General features: G+C 40.2%; 1 protein-coding gene across 2 annotated transcripts in view; it reads right to left on the reverse strand.

Moving 5' to 3' along the window:
* The window catches only part of INPP5A (inositol polyphosphate-5-phosphatase A), a 431,202-nt gene that overhangs the window by 93,817 nt on the left and 311,326 nt on the right, over positions 1-26,059 (reverse strand). For both annotated transcript variants that reach the window (XM_075935228.2, XM_075935231.2), the window contains exon 9: positions 19,135-19,219. In XM_075935228.2, the coding sequence (XP_075791343.2) occupies positions 19,135-19,219 (85 nt within the window). The remainder of the gene's footprint in view (positions 1-19,134; positions 19,220-26,059) is intronic.

Consider the following 26,059-nt stretch of genomic DNA (forward strand, 5'->3'; position numbering starts at 1 on the left):
CTGTTCTATCAACTTAAACAGTAGATATAACCAAACATACTGACTGTGCTCCAGAAACACACAGCACAGATATCAGGCCCTAAACAATTCAGAGCTGGAATTGCAGTGTTTTATTGGCACCTAAGCTGATTCTTTAAAAAGATGCCTAAATAAGGCTTCCAGTTCTGGGAGCAAAATCAAAACCAACACAGCTTACTTTTGAGGCACAAAAATGTACATATTTGACATTTATTGTGGTGTAAATAAGTACCAAAAGCAAAGTTGCAAATATAATAGAACATACAAATATATCCAAAAGTTGAGTTTCAGGCAGCAAACCATGTAAACATTTATTTATTTAAATAAGCACATGAAAATATATTTATCTCATTAATTTTACTGCATAGATACTTCATAACCTGAGTTATAAATAATTTTACACTAGCTGTTTTTGGCCTGGTTTGAATTCATTGTTCTTAGCCACTTGCAAAAAATTCAGACTTTTATGTGTAATTTCTTTTCTTAAAGGCATAAAAAGATAGTCAGGTTGTTTCAGATCCCAAATTCAAGTGACATTAAAAGAAGAAAAAAAAAACAAGCGGGGTGGAAGTGAATGGGATAGCCCATTTCTTCCCTTTAGGACTCATTCACAGAGCAATGATATGGGGAAAGAGTTAGGAAGGGAGGGAGGGAGACCCATAAGGACATGGGAAATAGGGAAAGGAAAGACACAGGACAGGGAAAACACAGACATGGGTGGGCAAATGGTCAAGTAGTACACAGAGACACATAGATGGGGAAACATGGATTACAAGAAGAGAACAAAGAACAAATTGAGGGCACAGATAAGAGATGAGGAAAGATGACACAGGGTAACAGGATAATTTCCAAAATATCCTGGCCCCAGACCAAGAGGAATTGATGGCCTATTCTTCAGAGAAGTTGAGTGTCTAAAATTTTCCACTAAAAAAATTCTATCATAACTCATAATCATATATTATCTTTGAAAATCAGGCTCCCAAACCCTAAAGTGTCTTCCCATAACAGAGAAATTGGAGAGAATCCTCAAGGATACCCTTCTCATTTTACACACACATGGGAAAAAGCGAGCACTCTAGATTGAACCAATGGGGAAGCAGGCCCTAAATCCAGATTTTGAACTAAACATATGGTAATAACTAACTTTATATGTACCAGGCTGTGATTATTATACTTATTAGATTCAGACCTCAACTGATTATTTAATATCAGCACGGGGATTTCCTCCTTGCAAATATAATTTGGAAATAACCATAAAATTCCAAATTTTTATTTCAACTACCTTATCAAGCAAATTTACACTTTTAGAACAATTTTACTATATATCCATTTAAAAAAAATCAAACCATAACTGTACTGCAGTCATGAATATCTACTTATGAACTGGATGTTTTATGGCTCTGGGATTGTGTGTTACAAAAACTTCCTCTGTATTTGGCAATTGTGTACAGATTATAATGTATTAGTGAGAGACCGCTATATAAAATTGCAGGATTCTATTGATTTGTGAAGTAGAAGGAATATTGCACAGAACTCTACTCTACCTGCAGTTAGATGGTGGATGATTGCTGGAATAGACCTCAGACCAGCTGGCACAGAGTTCATAACTATCATTCTTAGTCCTGCAAGAAAAGGAACTAATTCATGATCTTGCTGAGCCAAGCTCCAGCTCTGATGTTATGGTTCCTGATTGACTAGAATGATCACATATGGAAGGTCCAGCATGTCATCATCTGACAATCTATAGAGGAGAACCTCAGAGTTATAGACACCTCAGGAATGAAGGTTGTTCATACTTCTGAAATGTCTGTAACTGTGTGAACAAACTGTTATGGGATGCTCAGAGTGGGGGGATAATAGCTCTGCAGTGGCTGTCCAGTGAGCAAGAGTAGGGACAGACAACTGGTTTTAGCCTCTTGCCTGTAGAGAGATGTGCCCACCTTTAAGATGCAATATACAGGGACAATACAGTATTGGCTGGCTTTTTTTAAATTCATTATCTCTGATGCTGCCTGATAGCTTACTTCTGGTTCCCCCATGGTGTCTGCTTGACTGGGCAGTCTGTAGTTTGGGTGTGCACATCTTGAGATACGTCAGAGGCAAGTGGATTAGGCTACCTGGCATAGGAAAATGAAGCGGTGCTTTAAATAATCGTCGCTTCATTTAAATTTAAATGACTACCGTGCTGAACCGATCAGCTGTTTGTCGGCTCAGCACAGTAGTCTGGATGCTCCACAGCCGACATCAAAGGCGTTTGTCGACCTCCCAGGTAAACTTCATCCCAGGAGGCATACCTGGGAGGTCAACAAATGCCTTTGATGTCGACCGCAGAGTGTCCAGACTACCGCGCTGAGCCGACAAACAGCTGATCGGCTCAGCGCGGCAGTCATTTAAATTAAAATGAATCGGCGATTATTTAAAGCGTCGCTTCATTTTCCTATGCCAGGTAGCCTAATCTACATGCCTCTGTCGCCAGAGGCATGTAGTCTAGATGTACCCTTTGTGGTTCTACTGTACTAGCCTTGATTAGCTGTGTAGGGGTAATCCAATTGCTGGGAAACGTTTTCAGCTTCCTCTACCTAGGTCCCACCTTGTTTTCCTGTTCCCCAATACTGCCATATATTGAGGCACCTGTTGTCTAGTCCATTCACCTCCATTCCTTAAGTCAGAGTTCTGCTGCCTACCCACTTGTGATTGCCCACTGTGGTTTGAAACCAATCCATTATGTACTTACTCTGAACATCTTGAGGGAATTTTGGGATTAGAACTGACTGGCTGCAGGGAGAGGAAGGAATTTCTACCTTACTTTTACCCTTTTTGGGGTGGGGATTTTTGGCTTCTCAGCTGAGTTTTTGCATTCCTTTGGCGTGCCAAGACAGAGTGCACTTGGATATTTATAATGCAGTTTTTGTGTTTGATAGCCACTTGTTGTTTATCTATATCCTAGCACACAATCCAGGCTGATAAAGCAGGATCCAAGTGAGTAGCTGGACCTGTTAACACATGGAGGAACTTAATGGTACTATAACTTTCCTCCTGATAGAGGAGGCATCTGAGCCTCTAGCTATCATCTCTGGAAAATCATGGGAGACAGGAGAGATTCTAGAAGACTGGAAAAGGGCAAATATAGTGCCCATTTATAAAAAGGGAAATAAGAACAACCCAGGAAACTACAGACCAGTTAGTTTAACTTCTGTGCCAGGGAAGAAAATGGAGCAAGTAATTAAGGAAATCATCTGTAAACACTTGGAAGGTGGCAAGGTGATAGGGAACAGCCAGCATGGATTTGTAAAGAATAAATCATGTCAAATCAATCTGATAGCTTGCTTTGATAGGATAATGAGTCTTTGATAGGATAGGATGTGGATAAGGGAGAAACTGTGGATGTGGTATACCTAGACTTTAGTAAGGCGTTTGATACGGTCTCACATGATATTCTTATCAATAAACTAGGCAAATACAACTTAGATGGGACTACTAGAAGGTGGGTGTATAACTGGCTGGATAACCCTACTCAGAGAGTAGTTATTAATGGTTCACAATCCTGCTGGAGAGGTATAACAAGTGGGGTTCTGCACGGGTCTGTTTTGGGACAGGCTCTGTTCAATATCTTCATCAACGATTTAGATATTGGCATAGAAAGTACACTTATTAAGATTGCAGGTGATACCAAGCTGGGAGGGGTTGTGACTGCTCTGGAGGATAGGGTCATAATTCAAAATGATCTGGACAAATTGGAGAAATGGTCTGAGATTACATTTGTCTTTAATAAACTTCATCCTGTTTAAGTGCTCCACTTAGGAAGGAATAATCACATACAGAATGAGAAGCAACTATCTACGAAAGAGTATGGCAGAAAGGGATCTAGGGGTTATAGTGGGCCACAAGCTGAATATGAGTCAGCAGTGTGATGCTGTAGCAAAAAAAAGCAAACATGATTCTGGGATGCATTAACAGGTGTGTTTGTGAGCAAGACACGAGAAGTCATTCTTCCGCTCTACTCTGCGCTGGTTAGGCCTCAGTTGGAGTATTGTGTCCAGTTCTGGGCACCACATTTCAAGAAAGATGTGGAGAAATTGGAGAGGGTCCAGAGAAGAGCAACAAGAATGATTAAAGGTCTAGAGAACATGACCTATGAAGGAAGGCTGAAAGAATTGGGTTTGTTTAGTTTAGAAAAGAGAAGACTGAGGGGGGACATGATAGCCGTTTTCAGGTATCTAAAAGGGTGTCATTAGGAGGAGGGAAAAAACTGAGGATAGAACAAGAAGCAATGGGCTTAAACTGCAGCAAGGGAGGTTTAGGTTGGACATTAGGAAAAAGTTCCTAACTGTCAGGGTACAATAAAACTCCAGTGGTCCGGCATCCAATGGTCTGGCACTCCTGATTTGTCCGGCACCATCTGGAACCCAGAAGTGCTCCGGGCAGCTGAACAATTGGTGCTGCTCTGCCCCCGGCTTCCCCGATTCAGCTGCTGCTGAAACTGACCAGCGGCTGACTCAGGGAAGCCAGGGGGCAGAACAGCTGGGGTGCTCTCAGGTTGGTCCTCCAGTGCCAAGGGGTGGCGCTACGGGACTGGCCCGGAAGCACCCCAGCTGCTCTGCCTCAGGCGTCCCCAAGTCAGCCACTGCTGAAACTGACCAGCAGCTGACCCCGGGAAGCCCGGGGCAGAGCATCCCAGCTACTCTGCGCCGGGCGTCCCAGAGTCAGCCGCTGATCACTTTCAGCAGCAGCTGATTTGGGGAAATCTGGAGCAGATCAGCTGGGGTGCTGCTGGGTTGGTTCCCCAGTGCTGAGGGCCAGCGCTAGGGGACCAACCCAGCAGCACCCCACCTTTTGCTCTGCCCCGGGCTTCCCAGAGTCAGCCGCTGGTCAGTTTCAGCAGCAGCTGACTTGTGGATGCCTGGGGCAGAGCAGCTGGGGTGCTGCCGGGTTGGTCCCGAAGCGCTGAGGGGTGCATCCCCCCCATTTCACCCCAGACCCCTCATAGCTCCTGCTTCCGATAGTCTGGCATATCTGATAATCCGGCACCCCCTGGATCCTAAAGGTGCCGGATTATCGGACGTTTACTGTAGTTAAACACTGGAATAAATTTCCCAGGGAGGTTGTGGAATCTCCATATCTGGAGATATTTAAGAGTGGGTTAGATATATGTCTATCAGGGATGGTCTAGGCAGTATTTGGTCCTGCCATGGGGGTAGGGGACTGGACTTGATGACCTCTCGAGGTCCCTTCCCTGTCCTAGTATTCTGTGAGTCTATGATTCAAGAGAAGGTCTCTCTGTTTTAAAAGAATGTAAATTTGCCTATTTGAGGGGGCACAATAGCATGCTGGGCTTAAAACAGCATCAAGGAGGCTTACTTAGTGGTGGGTCTGTCTCAGCGATTTCCAATCCTTGTGCATGGGCAATGGATTTAAGACTGTACACAAGGTTGTATAGTAGCACAGGTTTCTAACACATAGTCTCTTCCAATTGTGGAGGAGCTTTGAACTTTGCTCATTACCACAATTGGACTACGGTTTATTTTGTAAATGCGGTGGGCAAATTAACCACTGAAAGCATATCTGTCTGTCTTTGTCATTGGGACTATACAATATTATCAATTTCATGCTTTTGTTAGTGTTTAATATAATTTAATACAAAATACTACTCTGAAATGTTTTTATAAGACACCTTTTGCATGATCTCATTTTATTCAAGTAGTAGCAGCATCTTAGATGATATTTTCCAGTGCAAGACACATTTGCTGTAAATAAGAATATTAATGATCAAAAACTCCTACAATGCCATAATATTCCAAAAGATATAAAATAGATCACTTAATCTTCGTTGCTTTGGCAGACTGATATGATAACCTCCATTTGCAGATATACATTCAATTTGTAGTTATGGAAATTACTGAGTTGGCTTGAATGATGTTATAGGACCACTTTAGGAATAAATTAAACATATGGAAATGACAGATTAGTTTCATTTGAGATGTGCTTTTGCTCAAGAAAAATACTTCCTAATTTTTTTATCAATCTATCAAATTGCCAGAGGAAAAGTAATACTGGACTAATGATTGAATGAAACATGATGCATGCAAAGTTTGTTTCTTAACCATTTAAAAAAATGGAATTAAACAGAGCAATGTTCTAAAGATATGGGAAAAAATATTCAAAGATGCCCAAAGCTTTAGAAATAATTTTGTTTTATCTTTAACTATTACCATAATGCAGATGATAGTCTTATTCTGCAACATGGATTTTAGTAGCACTCAAAATGGTTAGAATCAATGAAGAGGAGAAGGTAACATAAGAGCTGAAGTTATGTATTAAAATGGATTAGCTTAAATCCAAAGGGTATACACAATAGGCACCCAGTATCATGATGATAACTTGGAAAAGCGAATGTTTCCACAGCCTCCATAGCTTGGATAGGCAGGCCAGGGTGTCCTCAGCTGATATTGCTTGGGGCTCCATGTCACAAAATTATATTTAAAATGGTTTACTCAAAAGCAAATTATCTGTAGTTTATGATTTATGTGCATATTTCATGTCTGCATTGTGATTAATTTTCAGAAATGTTAAGAGAAATTCCGGCTTTTATTGTGACAGTACTAAAAATATACAGATCTTGTTTGCACTTTAACTTGTGTAATTTGAATATCATCTGCAAATAATGCATAGTTAAAAACGATTGAGAGTTTTTTGGTTTTTTTTGTTTCCTTTTCTTGAAAGCCCTCATATCTCTGGGAACTGAAATCATAGGCAGCAGTAGAGCAGGCTTCTTCATCCTGCCAAGTGAACCCAGATCTGTCATGGGTGCCACATCTCCAAGGATGAGAAGGGAGAGGAGTACCATGACCATAGGCTGGAGCTCATTATGGAAATTGACAAGGGTTACAATTAGTGCTAACTGCTATGATAATATGAGTCATTTGATTACTGGATCCTGGGTAAAGATATCTAAGGACAATACTAAACAGCTACCAAATAATGTGAGTAGATGCAATTAAAACAAATCTGTACAAATATTTTTAGTGATTTGTATAAAACTAAGACCTAGAGGTGAAAAGCTGGAGGTCTTAGTTTCGTATAATAAAACCTTTTGTTATTAAGGGATATTTGAATGGGTAATTAGGTATTCATGACTTGTGAAAGAGAGAACTGTCCAGATCAAAAGTGCCAGTAAGAAATGGGAATAATAATAAAAAAATACTAGAGGGCTGCACCCGCTGCTCACTATGCTTGCCAACCCCCTCCTCTCTGTCAACTGTCAGGGCCAGAGAGCCTGATGATGTCATTCTGTCACTCTCTCTCTCTCTCTCTCACACACACACACACACACACACACACACACACACACACACACACACACATGCAGCCTCTTCACTTTCTACTGACATAGAAGCAGAGAAGTATGTTGTGAGACAGACATGCAGAGGGGAGTTTTCCTCTGTGATCCCTCTCCTCTGTGATCCCTCAGAACACAGGAATTTCCTCACATTTCTTACACTTTAAAACCGCACCTGACCAATGGCCCCTTAACATAATGACCCTTCTTCTGATATGGAAACTGAATACAGTTTCCCTTGAAGTCCCTCAGTCAGTTACATCACTAAGGAGCTCAAACCACAAATAAAGTTTTCCCTGTGGGATCAGAATACCATCTAGGACAGGGGTGAGCAAGAGGGCCTCTGTGGGCCAGACCCGACCCACCAAGCAGGTGGATCCGGCCCATGGAGACCTTGAGGCTCCCCCCCGCCTCCAGGCCAATTAGGGCCTGGGGGTGAGGGGAGATAGTAAAGTTTCCTCCGCCCTGCCAGGAGCACGTGGTGCTTGGAAGTGCTATGTGCTCCTGGCAGGGCAGGAGGAGGCTTTGTGTGCTCCAGGCCAATCATGGCTTAGGGGCAGAGGGAGCGCTCAAAGTTTCCTCTGCTCTGTCCCCGCCCTGGGAACAGCGCTCCTGGCAGGGTGGGAGGAGACACTGTGTGCTCCCCCATCCCCAGGCCCTAATGTTTATTCCAAAAGTTTACGATGCTGCCAAGCCAAAAAATAGGAAAGTTGGGATAAACTGAGGTTTGTTCCATTCAAAGATATTGCATTTTTAGAGCCCTTTCCATGTACTTTTCAGTTGAATAACTAAACTAAATATGATACTAAAAAAACTCCCACATCATAGCTTTTTTTTTTTTTTTTTTTTTTAAAGATCGGGGTGGGCAATAATTTTTTGTCGGGAGCCACACTTCAAAAGTGGCCCTAGGCCGCACTGGAAGGGGCGGGGCCTTGAGTGGAAGGGGTGGGGCTGGGATGCTTCCAGGTTCCCCAGCCCCAGCCCATGATTTGCCAGAGCTGCAGACAGGGGCACAAAGGGGTAACTGCCCTAGGACCTGGTGATACAAAGGAGTCCAGAGCTTCCAGTCACTACCACCACTAAAGTCACTGCAGCAGCAGCAACTGTGACTGGAGCCCCAGGCCTTTTAAATTGCTGCTTGGAGGGAGGCACAGTGCTAAGGTTGGTCTACCCCCAGTCCTGCCCCTTCTGCCCAAGGCTTTGCCCCTTCCAGGAGTGCAGAGCAGCAGCCCCCCCCCCCCCCCCACACCTTACCCAGTGGTCCAGTAAGGCTATCGGCCCAGGTAGGCTTTGCTTCTTGTTTCTGCAGAGTTTTGAGATACCCAGCATTAAATCTATTGTAGCACTTAACTCTTGGAAACTGTTTGAATCAGTGCTTTCATAAACTTTAATGTATGATGCAGGCATCTGACCCATCCTCTAACATTATATTTAATATAACTTCTGCTTTTGTTACTGTTGGGGGTAGGGCAAAATGAAAAATAATAATGATTCTGGGAACAAGAGGAAGTCAGAAATCACATCTGGAATAAATACGTGGATACTGTGTGTAATAAAAGTTTCTCCTGAAGGCCTTTTCTTTGGGTAAAGAGAACTTTATAGCTCATAAAAACCTTGTTTATGGATTTGATTAATAGCAGTACTGTATTAAGGATTCTTGGGACTGGAAAGAAGCAGTACCGTTCTTGTTTCTATTGCAAGTAAAATAAAGTTTTAGAGAATCAGGTATTGGAAGGTCTCATTGAGAGAGGGTAATTTTATATCCTAAAGAAGACAAAATAAATCTACTGTACTGGCTAGGGTTACGTCACCAATAATTCTTAATTTTGTTAGGAAAAACACAAAGCTTATCCAGTCTATATATACATATTTACAAGTGTTTATCCCAATTTAATTTTCACTATGAAACAATGAATTGTTGGGATTTTTCTTTTGCCATAAAAATACAGTGAAGGTTCCTCAAGCTTCCAGAGAAAAGCTAACACAAATTCATCTCCCCTCAAGATCCACTTGACCGAAGTCCGTAAAATGATCACCTGCAAACTCAATCATGTGAAGCAGCATGCAGCATGCACAATAAATACACAACTGTATGATGCACAGATCACAAGAAGAAAGAACAAACTAACACTTCAGAAAATGAAGAAAAAAAGAGGAGAAAAGGCACTATACAATTGAGCATGCTGGATCATAAATAAGAGATGGCAGCCTTCTGGGTATTACCAGCCAAGAGGGATGCTACACACAATGTCACTCATAGGAGGAGTCTCATATTACTATGAGTTTGGCAGGATTACACTACCCTCTCTGACCTCACATTTTCCCCAGTTTTATCAGCAGTGAGATTACTTATTTAAATAAGTTATAGAGACACAGTTGGAACTTTACCAGTAGCAGCTGGTCAACAAAGCAATGCCTTAGGAGACTGATAGCAGACTTAACTTGTAGAAATACTAATTTTAAATGTGCAATTACCTGAATAAGGGTAGGCTGAGGGTAACTGTGTAGTCAAATGTGGGTTTTTTGGTCCTATTTGAATGAAATTGTCTGTATTTATAGTGAATCTTCTTTTTCATATTTCCTTTATTTATCAACTTACTTTAATAAACTCTGAAATGGAGTCAGGTTTTTCTCTTTTAGAGGCCCCTCATCTTGCAAGGTCCTAAATGTAGTTTCAGTTAGCTTATACCTTAATCCAGCACTGTGGGAGGGACAAGGGAAGTGGCCTCGCTTGTGGCCTGAAATAATTTGATGCTAAAAGAATAAGAAAGGAGATGACAGCAATGTGTCTAGAGCCACTACTTAAACCACCACCCTAAGGATAACTCAAAAGAATGCACTGTCTCCATCTGCAGGACCAGGAGTTAACTGGGGGGTACACAGTATGATGGGGGATCATGCAGAAAGTGTGATTAGCAATTCCTTAGAGAGGAACACTGCCCACTTTATGGAAAGCTCCCTGTTTCCTGCTTTAGCGCTTGAAGGACTATAGATGAAAAGCCAAACCCCTGGGGGGCCAAAGCCCTCCCTCATGCCAGGCAAATCAATCAAGAACATCTGCTCTAACAAACAGAGGGGAAAGGCCATTTTGGCATGTTAAAAGCACAAAATGACAGCTAGCACTGGACACCAGTGCGTAGGCAGCCTTACAAATTTACAGACGGGGTCATGACCTTTTCCCTAACACGTCCATATATCCTTGTGAATGGGGGGGGGGGGGGGGGAGGGAGACAAAGAAAGATTTATGGAACCAATTCTACTCCCAAATTTACTGTAGTAAGTATCTTTAAACGTGATGGAAAACATAAGATACTCGTTAGTTGTTTTAATTAACAACATATATACAGAAGCGTATATAGATTATTAAAATGACATCTGATCTGACAATGTAAAACCCTATCTGGTCTACAAAAGTCACAGCAAGAAGAACGTGGTAAGCTGCTTGCTCTCAGGGACTAAATATTACATATTCATTACATGTGGGGGTAACTCTTGTACATCTTTTATAAATCGATTCACATTCTACTTTTCTGCTTCTCTGTTGGGAACACTTTCATGAAGCAAAAAGTCTCATCAGCAACTAGCAATAAAAGCAAGTTCCAGGTCAGCAGAATATTTTTAAAACTTTCACAAAACATTTCACTAAAAAGTATTATTTCAGAACAGTCGTACGATATTTTCATTGTAAAGGTACAATACACTTATACAAAAGTATTATGTCTGGTGGCGTCAGTCTAAAACAGCATAATCACTAGTAGAAATGTGGCTATTTTGTTGTAAGATACACCTTGTTATGAGACACACATCTCTTTACTAGTGAAGATAGCCTAAAGCTAAATCCTACAAACCTTCTGAACAAGGGTTATCTTCACTTATATGAATAGTTCCATGAGTGAAGCTAGCCTGGAACATGACAATTTACAAGATTGGCTCCTTAAATTCCTAGTGTCCTTACAAATTCAGCACACCTAGCAGTCTCTAATAAGGAGATACACCTAGGCATGGACAGTCTTGTGTATTTCAGGTCAGTCTGTGATGCATTGGCTGACACAGGAGTAGAAACTTACACTGTGTTGATGCTATCAATCTGTCATTGTCATGACAGCTACAAATTCACCAAAGGTTAAATAAAAATGCATATTCAGGATCAGATGATAATAATAGAAATAAAGCAGACATTTGTCAGCTATCTATTATAATTATAATGCTCTCTAGTTCCCTCTCTCATATCATTCCTATAATATTAGAGGATGTACTTTCCTTTCTATGGCAAGAGGGATTTCTAAAATAACAATTCTATTTAAATCCCCAAACTGACATAAACAAGGAAAGTCACTATGCCCTTTAGAGCAAACACAGCTGGAACAGCTACGATTAAAAGAATAATGAGCTAAAATCTACATCTACTTTATCTGAACTGTGACAAAGTAGATACCAATTAGCAGTCGTCTAGTGGATCTAGCAATTGATTAGGTGTGCAAGGTAACGAAGCAATGAAGTGATGTTTATTTTTTACTGGGTTAATGTAGTTAGGGAAACTGGTGATTTAACTGGGCTTTAGCTAAAAGACAAACTTTTGAGGCTTATTGCCACAGCAACATAATGCCAGCATAACTTATGGTCTGTAATGTTTACATTTTAAATACTTGTTTGAGAAGATTTGTAACTCAGTATAATCCAAATTGTAGAGGTTGTGCACAAGCCTCGCCTGTTTATTTCCTTCATAATCATGAAAGTCTTCCATTTTAGATTCATATTGAGCCAGCTCACTTGACTTAGTTCTTCAAATGCCAGTTTTTAAAACATACATTTTTGCTAATAAAGGGGTTCCCGCATGCTTTTGGTCACATCAGAGGTTGGCCAAGTGCATTGTGCAAGGGGCTGCATGTTGTTGCCTGTAACTGGCACATTCATGTCCCTCCCTGGAGGTTGTAGAGGCAGAAAGCCCTGAAGCACTTCCACAAAGACAGCACCCTCCCACTCTCTACAATTAATGTTGGGTACCCAGTACTAGGGCATCTTATATCTTCAACTCCCTGTGTGGGTACACAGGATTGGCTACAATCTGAGAGGTAGAACTTAACGCACAAATGTCATGCATGTATGTGCTTTAGAAAATAAGAGTCTTTATGCTCTCTATGTTTTTGTCCCACGTTGGTCAAACAAAGCTAGGTTTCACAACTGCAATCCTGCAGTTAGCCTCTCTCAATGCGGAAAAAGACCCTTTGAAATATTTAATAGATAACATGCCTAAGCAATAGCTGTTTTACTAAAAAAATTTTTTGCTGTGCATCATGATGTTAAGCTATAGATTATACTCATACTATAATTCACATCTTTTGTAAAGTGTGACTAATTGTTAGGATACTGAGATCCTATTTCTTTTTGCAAGTTTATCCCTTTGGATGACATACTGGTTCATGTACATGGGGCTCTCAGACTTCACCAGAAGCTTAGGCTTGATTTATTGATCCCACTTGGTTTACTTCAAACAACAGTAAAACAGAATTTTCAGACAAAGAAATCAATAAGGCTTTAGATTAAGGTTTCCATAAAATGTTTAATAGATTATATACTAATGATTTATTGTATATTAATTATAGATTAATAAGGGCAATGTTCTGGCATCTGATTTAGCACACTAAACTTAGGTATATGTAGTTCATATCTGAAATTGCTCTTCTATCCCCTCTTTCAATGGTGTTGTTGAGAGACTTTAGAAATACATACAGCACGACACTTCTGTTTGATTATCTATAGCTCAACAAATGGCATATGTTGCTTGTGTAGCATCTTACAGTAATTAAGAGCTTGGCAGTTACTGTCTCACAAGATGCAGGAAAAGGTCAGTAGGAAATGCAGAGATAAATTTACTAACATATATGACGATAACACAGGGCTAGGCAATATGCAGCCTGGGGGCTGGATCTGGCCCGCAAACTGCATCTGGCCACTTTCTATTTATATATCCTGCTGCTCAAACCACCAAATTTCTAGGTGGTAGCTCAGGCAACAGGATCCTATTTATATGGCTTCCAGCTCCCAGTTGCAGCACTACTATAGCAGGGCCAGAGCCGCAAGCCCTTTAAATAGCTGCAGCAACCCTGGGCAACTGCCAGGCAACGCAGTAGCGGTGGAGCCAGGAGCTGCAAGCCCTTTAAATAACAGCAAGTTAAGGAGCATGTGGCTCCTGGCCTTGCTGCTACTGTGTTGACTAGCAGGCACCCACATGGCTTTATCATTCTTGATTACTCCTTTTATATCTCGATCGTCTAGGGGACCCACTGGTTTTTTAGCAGGCTTCCTGCTTCTAATGTATTTTAAAAACATTTTGCTATTTCTTTTTGAGTTTTTGATTAGCTGTTCCTAAAAATCTTTTTTTGTTTTTCTTATTACATTTTTTACACTTGATTTGACAGTGTTTATGTTCCTTTCTATTTATCTCACTAGGATAGGACTTCCACTTCTTGAAAGATGCCTTTTTGTCCCTCACTGCTTCTTTTACACGGTGGTTAAGCCATGGTGACTCTTTTTTAGGTCTCTTACTATCTTTTTTAATTTGGGGTATACATTTAAGTTGGGCCTCTATTATGGTGTCTTTAAAAAGTTTCCATTCAGCTTGCAGGGATTTGGCTCTAGTCACTGTGCCTTTTAATTTCTGTTTAACTAACCTCCTCATTTTTGTGTAATTCCCCTTTTTGAAATTAAATGCCAGAGTGCTAGACTGTTGAGGTGTTCTTCCCACCACAGGAATGTTAAATGTTATTATATTATGGTCACTATTCCCAAGCTGTAACTGTAATGGTTATCTCCTGAACCTGATCCTGTGCTCCACTCAGGACTAAATCGAGAATTGCCTCTCCCCTTGTGGGTTCCTGTACCAGCTGCTCCAAGAAGCAGTCATTTAAGCCATTGAGAAATTTTATCTCTGCTTCTCTTTCTGAGGTGACATGAATCTAGTCAATATGGGGATAATTAAAATCTCCCATTATTATAGAGTTCTTTATTTTGGTAGCCTCTCTAATCTCCCTCAGCATTTCAATGTCAGTATTGCTGTCCTGGTCAGGTGGTCGATAATATATCCCTACTGCTAAATTATTATTATTGGAGCATGGAATTACTATCCATACCGATTCTATTGAACATGTTGATTCATTTAATATTTTTATTTCATTTGATTCTACATTATCTTTCACATACAGTGCCACTCCGCCACCCACATGGCCTGCTCTATCCTTCCGATATATTTTATATCTCGGTATCACTGTGTCCCACAGATTTTCCTCATTCTACCAGGTTTCACTAGCACCCTCTAACCTTCCCCTCTAAACTCCCTCTCAAAACTACCTGTTTGCTGCTCCTGTTCGCAAGCTCCCTGGTCGCTGACTCATGGCTTTATATTGCCCTGGTAACCCCTACTCCTGACTAAGGCTGCTGTGGCTATTGAAAGGGATCTATGTCACGTAGCCGGAGCAATCGTAGATGGCTGCCAGGCAATGCAGTAGCGGAGGGGCCTGGTACCACAAACCACAAGCCCTTTGCTGAGTTTAAAATATAGGATTATGCAGCACTTTAAAAACTAACAAGATGGTTTAGTAGGTGATGAGCTTTCATGGGCAAGACCCACTTCCTCAGATCAAATTGTGGAAGAAAATTGGCATGACCATATATACCAAAGGGATACAATCAAAAAAAGTGAACACACATAAAATAGACAAATCAGATTTTAGAACAGAGGGAGCATGGGGAGGGGGAGGTTAATGTCTATGAGATAATGATATTAGAGGTGATAATTGGGGAAGCTATCCTTGTAATGGGTAAGATAATTAGCATGATCTAGGCTTGCTATCTATCAGGTCTATCAGCCTGCTCTCTTTTGATATCAAATCACAAATTCAACCTGCCATCTGTAATATTTTGTGAAATCTGACTGAACTAACATTGCATAATCCCAATTACTCAGTTTCTGTTCCCTTCACATACCAAATCATTGGTAGGGAACAAGGCCAACTCATTTCACTTGCCTTTGACTTCAGTTAGATTTAGGGGCATTTGTAGGAAAGGGCTGCTATGTTTAGAAGTCAGTTTGTAAAGTAACGGGATCTTTCTGCATGATAAACACCACAAAACACTACAAAACACTACAAAAGCTCAAGTAATTAAGGTTCTATCTTGGAATAATTTTAATTGCAAGTTACTCAGAACTAAATTCTTTCAATTCATACCCCGTACTCTGGTCTATCCTCTAAGAAACTGCACAATATCACAAAACCTTTCTGCATCAGAATCCTGTATACCTATTATCAGGTGGTCTGGCCCACGAAAGCTCATCACCTAATAAACCTTCTTGTTAGTCTTCAAAGTGCTGCATAGTCCTGTCTTTTGTTTCTATCATGTTAAGGTTGTGATGAGAATTGCACATATGTAAAGAAATTCAGAGCTAAAATGTTCAAAGCAGCTTTATCTATGGTTCTTTGTGCATATGCACTGTTTCTAAGGTGTCTTTCCTTATATGATCATACAGCACAGGACAATGTGGTAGACTAGTTGTCTAAAAAAGTAATAAACATAAACAATTGCAATTTTTCTAAAAGAGCTCTTCCACAAAAGAATATATAAAAAAGTTTGATTTATGTTTAAACCGTAGGGGCACATAGGTAGCAAACATAAATTAATGTTTGTAAAATACTTTGAAGTGGTTATTAACATTTTATTAACCACTTTTCATCTTCAAAGTATTTGAATATCCTAACGAGATTATTTGTGGAAGTTCCACCTCTGTGAATATTCAAAAGGAGGACAGATAGGAACACAATATTCCACAAGGATAATCCCATGACTGATACAAGGGTAACAGGTAGACTAGACTGTCTGCTAGATCTTTTCCATTTCTAATAGCTAGACTTTATTCTTGGATTTTTCTAGACTGACAGAAATACATTTTTAAAGGAAAAAAATTCCAATTCCATATTAGTTAAAAAGGAAAAAAACAAGGCATAGGAATCATACATCCGTCTAGCCATTAAAACCTCAGCCTTTTTTCTAATTACTTCCTTAAAAGTGAATTTTGATAAGTTTTCATATCTTGTGAATAGAATGCGCCATATAACACATACCTATAATATACATGCATACTTATGGAAAAGTTATTGGCAATATTTCTAACTGAATCCAATATTTCTAACTGAATCCAAATGTCATTCCATTAATTCCAACGTTACTAAAATCAACAAATTAAGCAAGTATTCATTATGGGCTCAATCTGGACTGATTACACTGACAACAGTAGAAACTCAGGCTACTCCGCATCTCATGGGATAAAGTTCTACAAATAGTGCTGCTGAAGATTGACTGACAGGTGTTTTCTCATAGGCCGTGTCCAGACTCAGGGGTTTTTTCGGGAAAAGTAGCCTTTTCCCGAAAAAAACTTCCCCTGCGTCCAGACTCAAGCTGCGTTCTTTCGAAATTATTTCGAAAGAACGCGGCTTTTCTTTCGATGGCGGTAAACCTCGTTTCACGAGGAAGAACGCCTTCTTTAGAAAGTTCCTCTTTCGAAAGAAGGCGTTCTTCAATGTAAAGAGGCCGTCTTCGAAAGAGAGCATCCAGATTCACTGGGTGATCTCTTTCGAAAAAGCGGATTTCTCTTTCGAAAGATCCGCCTGCAGTCTAGACGCGATCTTTTGAAAGAGGCTCTTTCGAAAGATGCTTTCGAAAGAGCCTCTTTCGAAAGAAGCCTGCAGTCTAGACATAGCCATAGTGAAGTGCTCTCAGTTCCATTAGTGTGCTCAGAGCAAAATAAAACATAGCATGGACTATTCCAAAATAGATTATTCTACAACTTCCTTCTTCCCAGTAAACATGGAAGTTACTGGGACAGTACTATTATAACCAACAAAGATAAAGGAAACAAAGATGTGCTCCTTAATACAGAGAATATAAAATTGCATATTTTAAATCAGTCCTTGCATTTCACTTCAATTATACTTTAATGAAAACATTTAACTATGGTTAAAAACTATTATAGCAAATGAAAAGATGAAGGTTTATCTAAACTTCAGCTGACTATCCTGAGCTGCCATGTGGCACCTCCATTTTTCAGCAGGATAGAAACTAATCACATGAGGAATGGGGGATGCAATGCATCCCTAGGCAAAGGTACCTTGCCTTTGTGCACACAAGCACAGTACTTCCTGCTGCTTTAACCAGAAAGAAGCAGCCACCTTTTGGTTAGAAAATGAATACCTGCCTAGGGATGCCAAAAAGACACTAAAGTAACTCCGAGAATTAAAGAGGACAACAGGAGATTAACGTGCTGTTACACTGATTAGTGGGATATCTGGCATTGAGCATTAGCAGTAATGTCGAGACAAAGAACTTAGGGAAAAAGTTGATTGTATTCTCATTGTATTTAGACATCTTTTTGTTCTTATTTCCCAGTTGAGATGTGCATGTCACATGAATCTGTATAAATGTCAGCTATTAATATTTTCACCGAGTTTGTGGGCTTTATGGAATTTGGTCAGAAGGTTACAAAATATCTCTAGTCTTATATAATTTTCCTCATTAGTTACATATGCAAAACAACATGTATTTAACATAAATAATAAAGCCCCAAAGGAGTTAGTCTTTATGAGATATAGCAGTAATAACAGACACAAGTTTAAAATAACATTTTGGCTTCTGCACAAAGCCTTATGCACAAAGTACTTTGGATAAAGAACCTAGGCAGCAGTTTGGGATCAGAAACCTGCCTGTCTTTGAAGTGCAATCCCTGAACTTTGGTCAAAAATATGAGTACCGCTGATCATCCTTGCAATTCCCTCTAGGGACACCCATAATTCCTGCTGTCTGGTGAAGAAAACAACTAGAGAAATGATCTGCAGTGCATAGGAATCTGCAGTCCCTGTGCATGTCTGTTCCACAGTATGCCTCTCCACACAACAGAAATGCAGTGTTTCAGCTGTATGTGGGGCCTTGGACTCCTATGATCTGGCCCATTGTGTTTATAGTAAATTCATCATATCTGAGGTCCAATTTAAAGCTCCCTGAACTAAGAGAATCACTTGCTGGCAAATGAACATTCTGCAGGGAGCAAATGAGTCCTCTTGATCCACAGAAATGATCTAATCCTAGCACCGTAGCCTCTGAAACAAACCTTCATTGCCTTTCTGGATAAAAAAACAACTTGGGTTTCTCATAATAATGGCATAAAAATACAGCTCTGCTGTTCCAAGAGGTTTGATTATCATAAAATAATTGTATTCTTAGGAGTCTGAAAATCTTTAGTACCTTTTGCTATCTCAGTGATGTTACTTTATTATGTAATCAGATTCCTTTCAATAATAATTACGAGTTACTTGTTAGATGTTCATGTTGAAAACCCCTAGAAGTATCCTTTGCAAGTCTGATGACAACATTAAGGGTACATCTACACTGCACCCAGAGCTTGCACAGCTTATTTTGAGTTAATTTCAAAATAGCCTATTTCTAAATTTAGCGCTGTCTATACAGCACTTATTTCAAAATAAATTGCTATTCTGAAACATCCCTTACTCCTCATGGAATGAGGTTTACAAAGACGCTGGTAGCCTGTTATATTATGAAATAATTGGCACGTTCAAAAGACACAGAATAGCTATTTCGGGATACCAGAGGAGTGGAGATGTAGCCTAAGAGTGCCTTGTTAAGTTATCTTCTGATTTTTTTCTTCAAAGGGAAACAATTTTAGAAATGCAAACCCCTAGATAACGTCCAGAGTTGAAGAAAGGAGTGAATCCTACCTCTACTACTGATTTGGAATCCAGTCGGAAGTTGAAATCTCCAAAGACAAAATATGAAACCTTCTCAAACCGCTGATCTCTAATTCTGAAAAGGCATGAAAAAATACATTAACCTTAGTACATTCAGCTTTATATGTTAAAAAATGGCTTTATTATACTTTACAAAAAATCCTTTGAATTCTAACTGCAAAAAGTTAAAAAAGTATTGTAATGAATGCTATATTTATATATTCATAGTCACATTTCAGTTTTAAACATCGCTTTAGCAAAATTATTCTTGGAACAGTCAACAGCATTAATTTTTTTGGAATAAAATTTCACTATGTATTAACAACTTGGTTGGTCTGTACTATTGTAAGTATGCAGACGACATACAGCTCTGTTTCTTTTTCCTCAAACCCAAATGGGTATGGTTTATTTGCTTTCCCTGTTATGCAAGTAACCTGGATGTCCAGTCCAGACAAGGAAAGAGGTGCTCAGTGGCCAGGAAAAGCATTCTGAAGAAACAGTAGAGAAAATGACTAATTCAGTGGGAGCTTTAGATGCCTAGTATCTCTGAAGATCAGATCCTAAATGTCTCAGGTAGGACACTTAAAATTGTGATATCTAGAATTAATGGGCACCTTTGAAAAAAAACCTGCCCCAAACTCTCTGCTTCAGATTCACATCTGTAACATACAGGCCCATAATGTTTTCCCATGTTTATTCAGCACCTTGAAATCGATGGATGAAATGTGTTATAGAAGGGCTAAGTATTATTTGTAAATATTTGGCCTGATATTGGTCTATGAAGTTCTATGAAGCCTGAGTTATGGATGACTGAGTAACCTCCTCTTTTTGTGTACTATTATCACATTTGAGACACATGATCTAAAAATCTTTAGAATTCCTTGTTGCAGGCAGGATGGTCTCACTGGAAGGCCTTGAACGATGGAATTGGCTATCACCAAGACAGCAGACACTTAGGGTAAAGGATAAAGCCTACATCCTCTCAGCTTTTGATCATATTTGGGAGCTGAGTGAGGATGCCTATTTGTTTTTTGTTTTTGCTTTTTTTAGTATTTTTAAAAACGTAGGTCAATGTTAATTATTTAATACTTTCAAAAACTGTACGTGCTTCTAGAGACCTTTTGCATTGGCCAAATCTTTCAAAGTGGAATAAAATCAAGTAAACCAGTCAGTAAATCAGCACCTCATTTTGAGACAGAGACCATCTAATAAATTCTCCTATTACCAACTGGTGAAGACATGAAGTCATTGACCAAAATATTATGACTACAATTAGAAGAAAATCACTAGACAAAAAAAGCACAAAATACTTTTATACTATATTAGGATCATACAGGACAGCAAAGAAACACTAAATCAAAGCCACTACATCAACGTACTCTAAGTAAATAAATATATAAACATGAATGATGCCAGAAATCCCAGCTGAGCTGGAGATAAGGGCCCACATGGATAGTTAAAGAATTATAAAGAAACCTATAGTAAGTGGCCTTCTGGAGCTATAATGCCGAGATAGGAGACATTTATTTAAAATGGCTTTAAAAGTTTTAATAAATTACCCCCATTTGGACATTTCAAAGCTATAAAGTAAGAAAACACCTGGGTCTTTAAATGAGATACTGCTTTGCTTCTAAAGTATCCCTCCACATTTTTACTCAATGGCAATCTATTACATAAACAGTATTATTTCACTGAAAAATTCATGCACACTGAACCTATGACAGTGATTATTTGAAGCAAATTCTCCAGCAAAGAGCTATTCTTTTCTGCTAAGAAAATCTCAAAACCCTCCATTCAATTGACAAATTATTGCAGGTACTATTAATAAATACTATCCACTGTCAACTGCAACCAACCATTAAGAAAAGCCTGTCAGTTTTGACCTATACATAACATTAGTTTGATTAGTCCCCTCATGGCACTTTAAGGGAAAATGAGAACTTAAAAGTTAAACCATTTACATTACCACAATTTGCTCACACTATCATTGCAAAATCTGATGTACGATTTGTACACAAGAAAAGCTCCGTCTGCTTTGCCAACTCTTCTGATTCATATCCCAGTTTTGGCTTAGCTCAGTGCCATTTACTGATGAAAAAAACCTGAGAGATATCACTGGAATGACATCAAGGTCTAAAGAAGTCCTCTTAAAACAACCTGATATTATGAAGATGAAATCTGTAATTGTATTAGGCACAAACGATTTTTTGAAATAAACACATTGTGCCAAAAAAATGCCAGTTAAAACTTTGGATAACTAAATATTTTTGATAACTAAGAAAAATTCTAATCAGTTAGTGATGAACAAAATGGCAGATTGTCAATGCTTAAAATTATTTATTAACTGATAATTAAATATAAATGTAGGGAATCAAAATTTTAGTATAGCATCAGGATAAATATGACCATAGATTGTAGATATTCTATGGTCATTTCAAGAGGTGGCATAGTGGCTGTACCTGGTCTGAAGACAGTTTAGCAAAATCATTACATACAGAAAAACATGCAGGTGATAATGGCCACATCAGTTTTCCTTTGTTCATTTTGTTCTATATGCCTATTTTATCTGGTGCGAAATACTACAATAAATCAGAACAACAGAGAACAGGACCACGATATAAAATTCTTATATTATGATGGAATGACTTAATTATCTCTCACCTTCCCTGCTCAAAATTGAAGAGTGTTTAGATCCAAAGTTGTGATGTGAGCCATTCTTTAAATAATAAATATTAATAACAATTAGCATTTGTGTTGAATGTATAAGTTCAAAGATTGTGAAGACATTAACTAATTTCATCTTCAGAATACCTTGGAGGTACAGTATTCTAAGTGGTGGTATCCCTTTGAGAGCACGTCTAAACTACATTCTTCTTTTGAAAGAGGAATGTAAATGAAGCATATCGAAATTGCAAATGTAAAACAGATTTAAATATCCCACGCTTCATTTGCATATTCGAGTCAGAGTTTTTCGAAAAAGGGTTTTTCTAAAGTGAAAGCGCAGTCTCGATGGGGTTCTTTTAAAAAAAAAAACCCTTTTCTGAAAGAACCCGCACTCCTGAAAAAATGACGAGTATGGGTTCTTTCGAAAAAGTTATTTTTTTCCTGAAAGAACCCAAGCCCTTTTCACAGCCCTTTGCCTGAATTCTGTACTCCACCAAGGATAATCAGCTAGACCCACTGGAGGTTGAGTAGAAGGATGTCTGAAAGGAAATGCCATGTGGGATCCTAAAACTGATAATGGCCAACTGGAAAGCCTGTCCCTGTCCAGCCCTGCTACCACTGACCTCAATTTTTGTCCTGCATCAGCTGAGGCTGAATGCCAGATAAAAACCACGGTCAGGGCTGAAGAATCTGGTCCCCTGGACGGAACTTCAGCATGTCATTACCTATGTTTACAGTGTATTTATTATATATTAATATTGTCGGCAGAGTTGAACTAGGAGCCCCCACCACCTTCCTACCCAACCTCCATTCTCCAAGGTATCCCTAACTCTGAGGATCTATTGCAAAACATTATCGAGAGTGAGTATAGTCTAAAGGTGTTGTAGAGAGGAATACTATGCAGCTTTCCTCTCATGCTCCCCAAAGAAACACCTCCAGCCCACAAACAAAACTGCAAAACCAAACCTGGGATGTAGTTCCAAATATTCATCCCACGCAGCATGAAACCAGATACAGTAGACTGAAATCCAAATTCACTCAGCATCCTCTGGACACAAACACACTCCAAGGCTCCCATTACTCCCCTGCCTCCCCCCAAGGAAGTCTCGGGGAGGTATAGCAACATATGCATACTAAGAAAAAAGCTATAATGGCTTGTTCAAGCTATGAACAATGAAGGACTATTCCCTCCCCTATCCCCACAGCCAAATCAGCTGCAAATTCCTGACCATCAAGGGCAGGGTCTCATTTTACTGATGAAAGGCAGGCGAATCTGAGGGGAATAAAAAGAAAGACTCAAGTCAAATTGCTTCCCGAATTCTTGCAGAATCACAGATGAATACCAGGCTGACTGAAAGGTGGACACTATACATTGTGACCCACAGGGAAAGAGAAAGGCAACTGTCCCAGAAGATTGTGGCAGTTACCGAGCATAGCATCACCATGGTGAAAGAGAGCATGGGAAATGATGAAGATGCAGAGGCAACTCATGGATACTATCCTGAGCTGGAATGCCCTAATGTAAAACATGGTTATGTTAGGCTAGCAATCTCTGCAATCCCAAAATGTGAAACCCAGCCATGTCCTTCAACCACTGGACAATACTGGCCGCTGGGACCAGAAGCAACTCCTAACCTCTGTCCCCAAGACAGTGCTCTTAGTATCTTCCATTCATCTTTCAGGTCCTCTCTTTGGGCACCGAGAAGTGAGAACATTTGAACAGCACTCAAGCCCAGACCCCATCCAGATCAGAAGAGTCAGAAAGAAGGCACATACTTCCATTTAACTTCACGCACACACCTGTCTCCCCAAAAATATTGTATTTGAAATGTTCTTTTGGTTGTACTTGGAATTTTGTTTGCACTGTTGCTCTAACTAAAGGTTCATGTATAGTTGCTTACTTAAAACAATTGTTTAGTTAAATGTATTTCCAAACGCAAAGGGCTCATCTAGACTATGCTAAAGTGTTGAAAGAGGATATGCAAATTCCCCAGGAATTTGCATATCTTCTTCTGATCTCACTTTTGAAAGTGGAGCTTTCGAAAGTGAAAGTAGTCAAGATACTTTTTTCCGGCAACCCCCACTTTTTCAAAAGGCCGCTTTTCCTCAAAAAGAGGGGTTGCCGAAAAAAACGCATCTTGACTACTTTCCCTTTCGAAAGCTCCACTTTTGAAAGTGAGATCGGAAGAAGATATGCAAATTTCTGCAGAATTTGCATATCCATTTTTAACACTTTAGCGTAGTCTAGATGAGCCCAAAGATAGTATTTTCCATGATTTCATTAAAATTTTATTATTGATTTTTAATCTTTCATAATAAAACTATTTACAATACATCCAGTATGAGTAATCATTGCCTATAAACACAGAAAATCCTTTAAACACAGCTGAAATGGCTTATAGGGTTTTATAAACGGACACAGAGAATTTTAAACTGCAACCACTCCACACAAAGTACCCCAATCTCGCAATTGATACATCTAACACTGCAGTTAGATACCTGAAGGTGACCTATGCCAGCTGAAGGGGCGGGCACAGCTGCCCCAAGGCCCAGCAATTTAAAAGGGTCCAGGGCTCTTGGCCATAGCCACCGTGGTAAGGAGATGGCTGGAGACCCAGGCCCTTTAAATTGCTAGTGAGAGCCCTGTGCAACATACTCTGGGTGACACTGAAGAGCTGATTGGGGGAGGCTAGTCACTAGCCCCACCCTTTCTTCCTGAGGCTCCTCCCCCTTTCCCCAACTTGGCCAGGGGACTGGCAATTCTGTTGGTTTCCCTGATGGGGGCTCATGAGGCTCAGGTTACATTGTAGATGTCTGGGCTCAGGCTGGAGCCTGGGGTTTAGTACCCTGCGGGGGAGAAGGGAGGTCCCAGAGTTTGGGCTCCAGCATGAGCCCAGAAATTTACACTGCATTTAAACAACCCTGCAGCCTAGGCTCATGAGCCCAAGTCGGCTGGCATGGGTCAGCTGTGGGTTTTGAACAGCAGGATAACAGAAATATCCAATTTCTGCATCCCAGCACTCCTCTCCCCATGGAAACACGTCACACGGGACAATCAAAATACAAATACGGGCATCCCCAACAGCATTCCCCTGTGTGTGTTGGTTCCCTATCAGACAACATGCTGAATGTTCAATCCGTTGAGCAAGTTTCCGCAAGTCTGATCTCCCACCCATCAGTAAGGCTTTCTTCAAGAATACCATATAAAACACAGCCTGTGGTTATAACGATTACAATGTTTTTTTTTCCTCCACTGCCTCCAATCTATTACTTAAACAGCACCATTTGCCTTTCAAGCTGTAAGGATCTGAAGAGGCCAGGCTAGAATCTAGGAGAGTGGTGGCCTTTTATCGCTGACGCTCCCTTGTTGCTACGAGGGAAATGAGTGAAGCACCATCTCACTACTTGTCATGCCTCACAAGAAACTATATCATGGGACTCAAGACCTGGGACCGCCCCCGGATAGGCTCATACCTACTGCTTAAGCCAGGAAGTGAATAGGGTGGGCTTTTCAAGCAGCTGTGTTTCCTGTTGCTGCCACATCACACCTGGTTTTACCTGCCTCCTTGCAATGCTGATCCAACCCTGTTCCTGATCTCATTCCAAGATTCCATCTTGCTCTTGCACTATGTCTGATCCTGGCCTCTCATGAGTTCCTGCCCTTTCCCCTCCTTCCTGCCCAGTGGCTACCAATCCTGGCTCTGACCCTTCTGCTCCAACTTCTGACTCAGCTGTGGCTCTGGTATTTGGTATCTGACTCTGGCTTTGATTCCTGGTCCTGACATTGGCTCAACCTGCTGGTTCTGGTATTTGGCAACTGACTCTGGCTCTCACTCCTGCTTCTGTTTCCTGATCTGGATGCCTTAGATCAGACCACCTACATCTTGGTTTTTAATATAGACAAATTCCCACTTGGCTACCATTCTACAATTACTCAGATGACAGTTAAAATGTTCTTACCTCCTTTAATGTGCCCTGGCTTCATTACCTGGCTTCATTACCTAAAACCAGAGGATAAGCCAACCACGATACCATGAATGTTCACAGTGCAAACAGTCTATTGTCCATTAATTTAAAGAAGTCCTGAGTTCTGAAACATCTTGCTCTCATGGACCCTCCCAGAGCACCCTGTGGTCCATCAGTCCTCAGAGCACCATGGAAAAGGACCCTTTTCTGTTTATAAATTCTGTGCTCTGTCTGGAGGGGGAAGAGGGTAAATGATAGGCACCTGAGTTCCAGCAATAGTCCCAAT

Source organism: Pelodiscus sinensis, chromosome 8 (genome assembly GCF_052426305.1).
Source record: "Pelodiscus sinensis isolate ZL-2025 chromosome 8, ASM5242630v1, whole genome shotgun sequence".
NCBI classification, from domain to species: Eukaryota; Metazoa; Chordata; order Testudines; family Trionychidae; genus Pelodiscus; species Pelodiscus sinensis.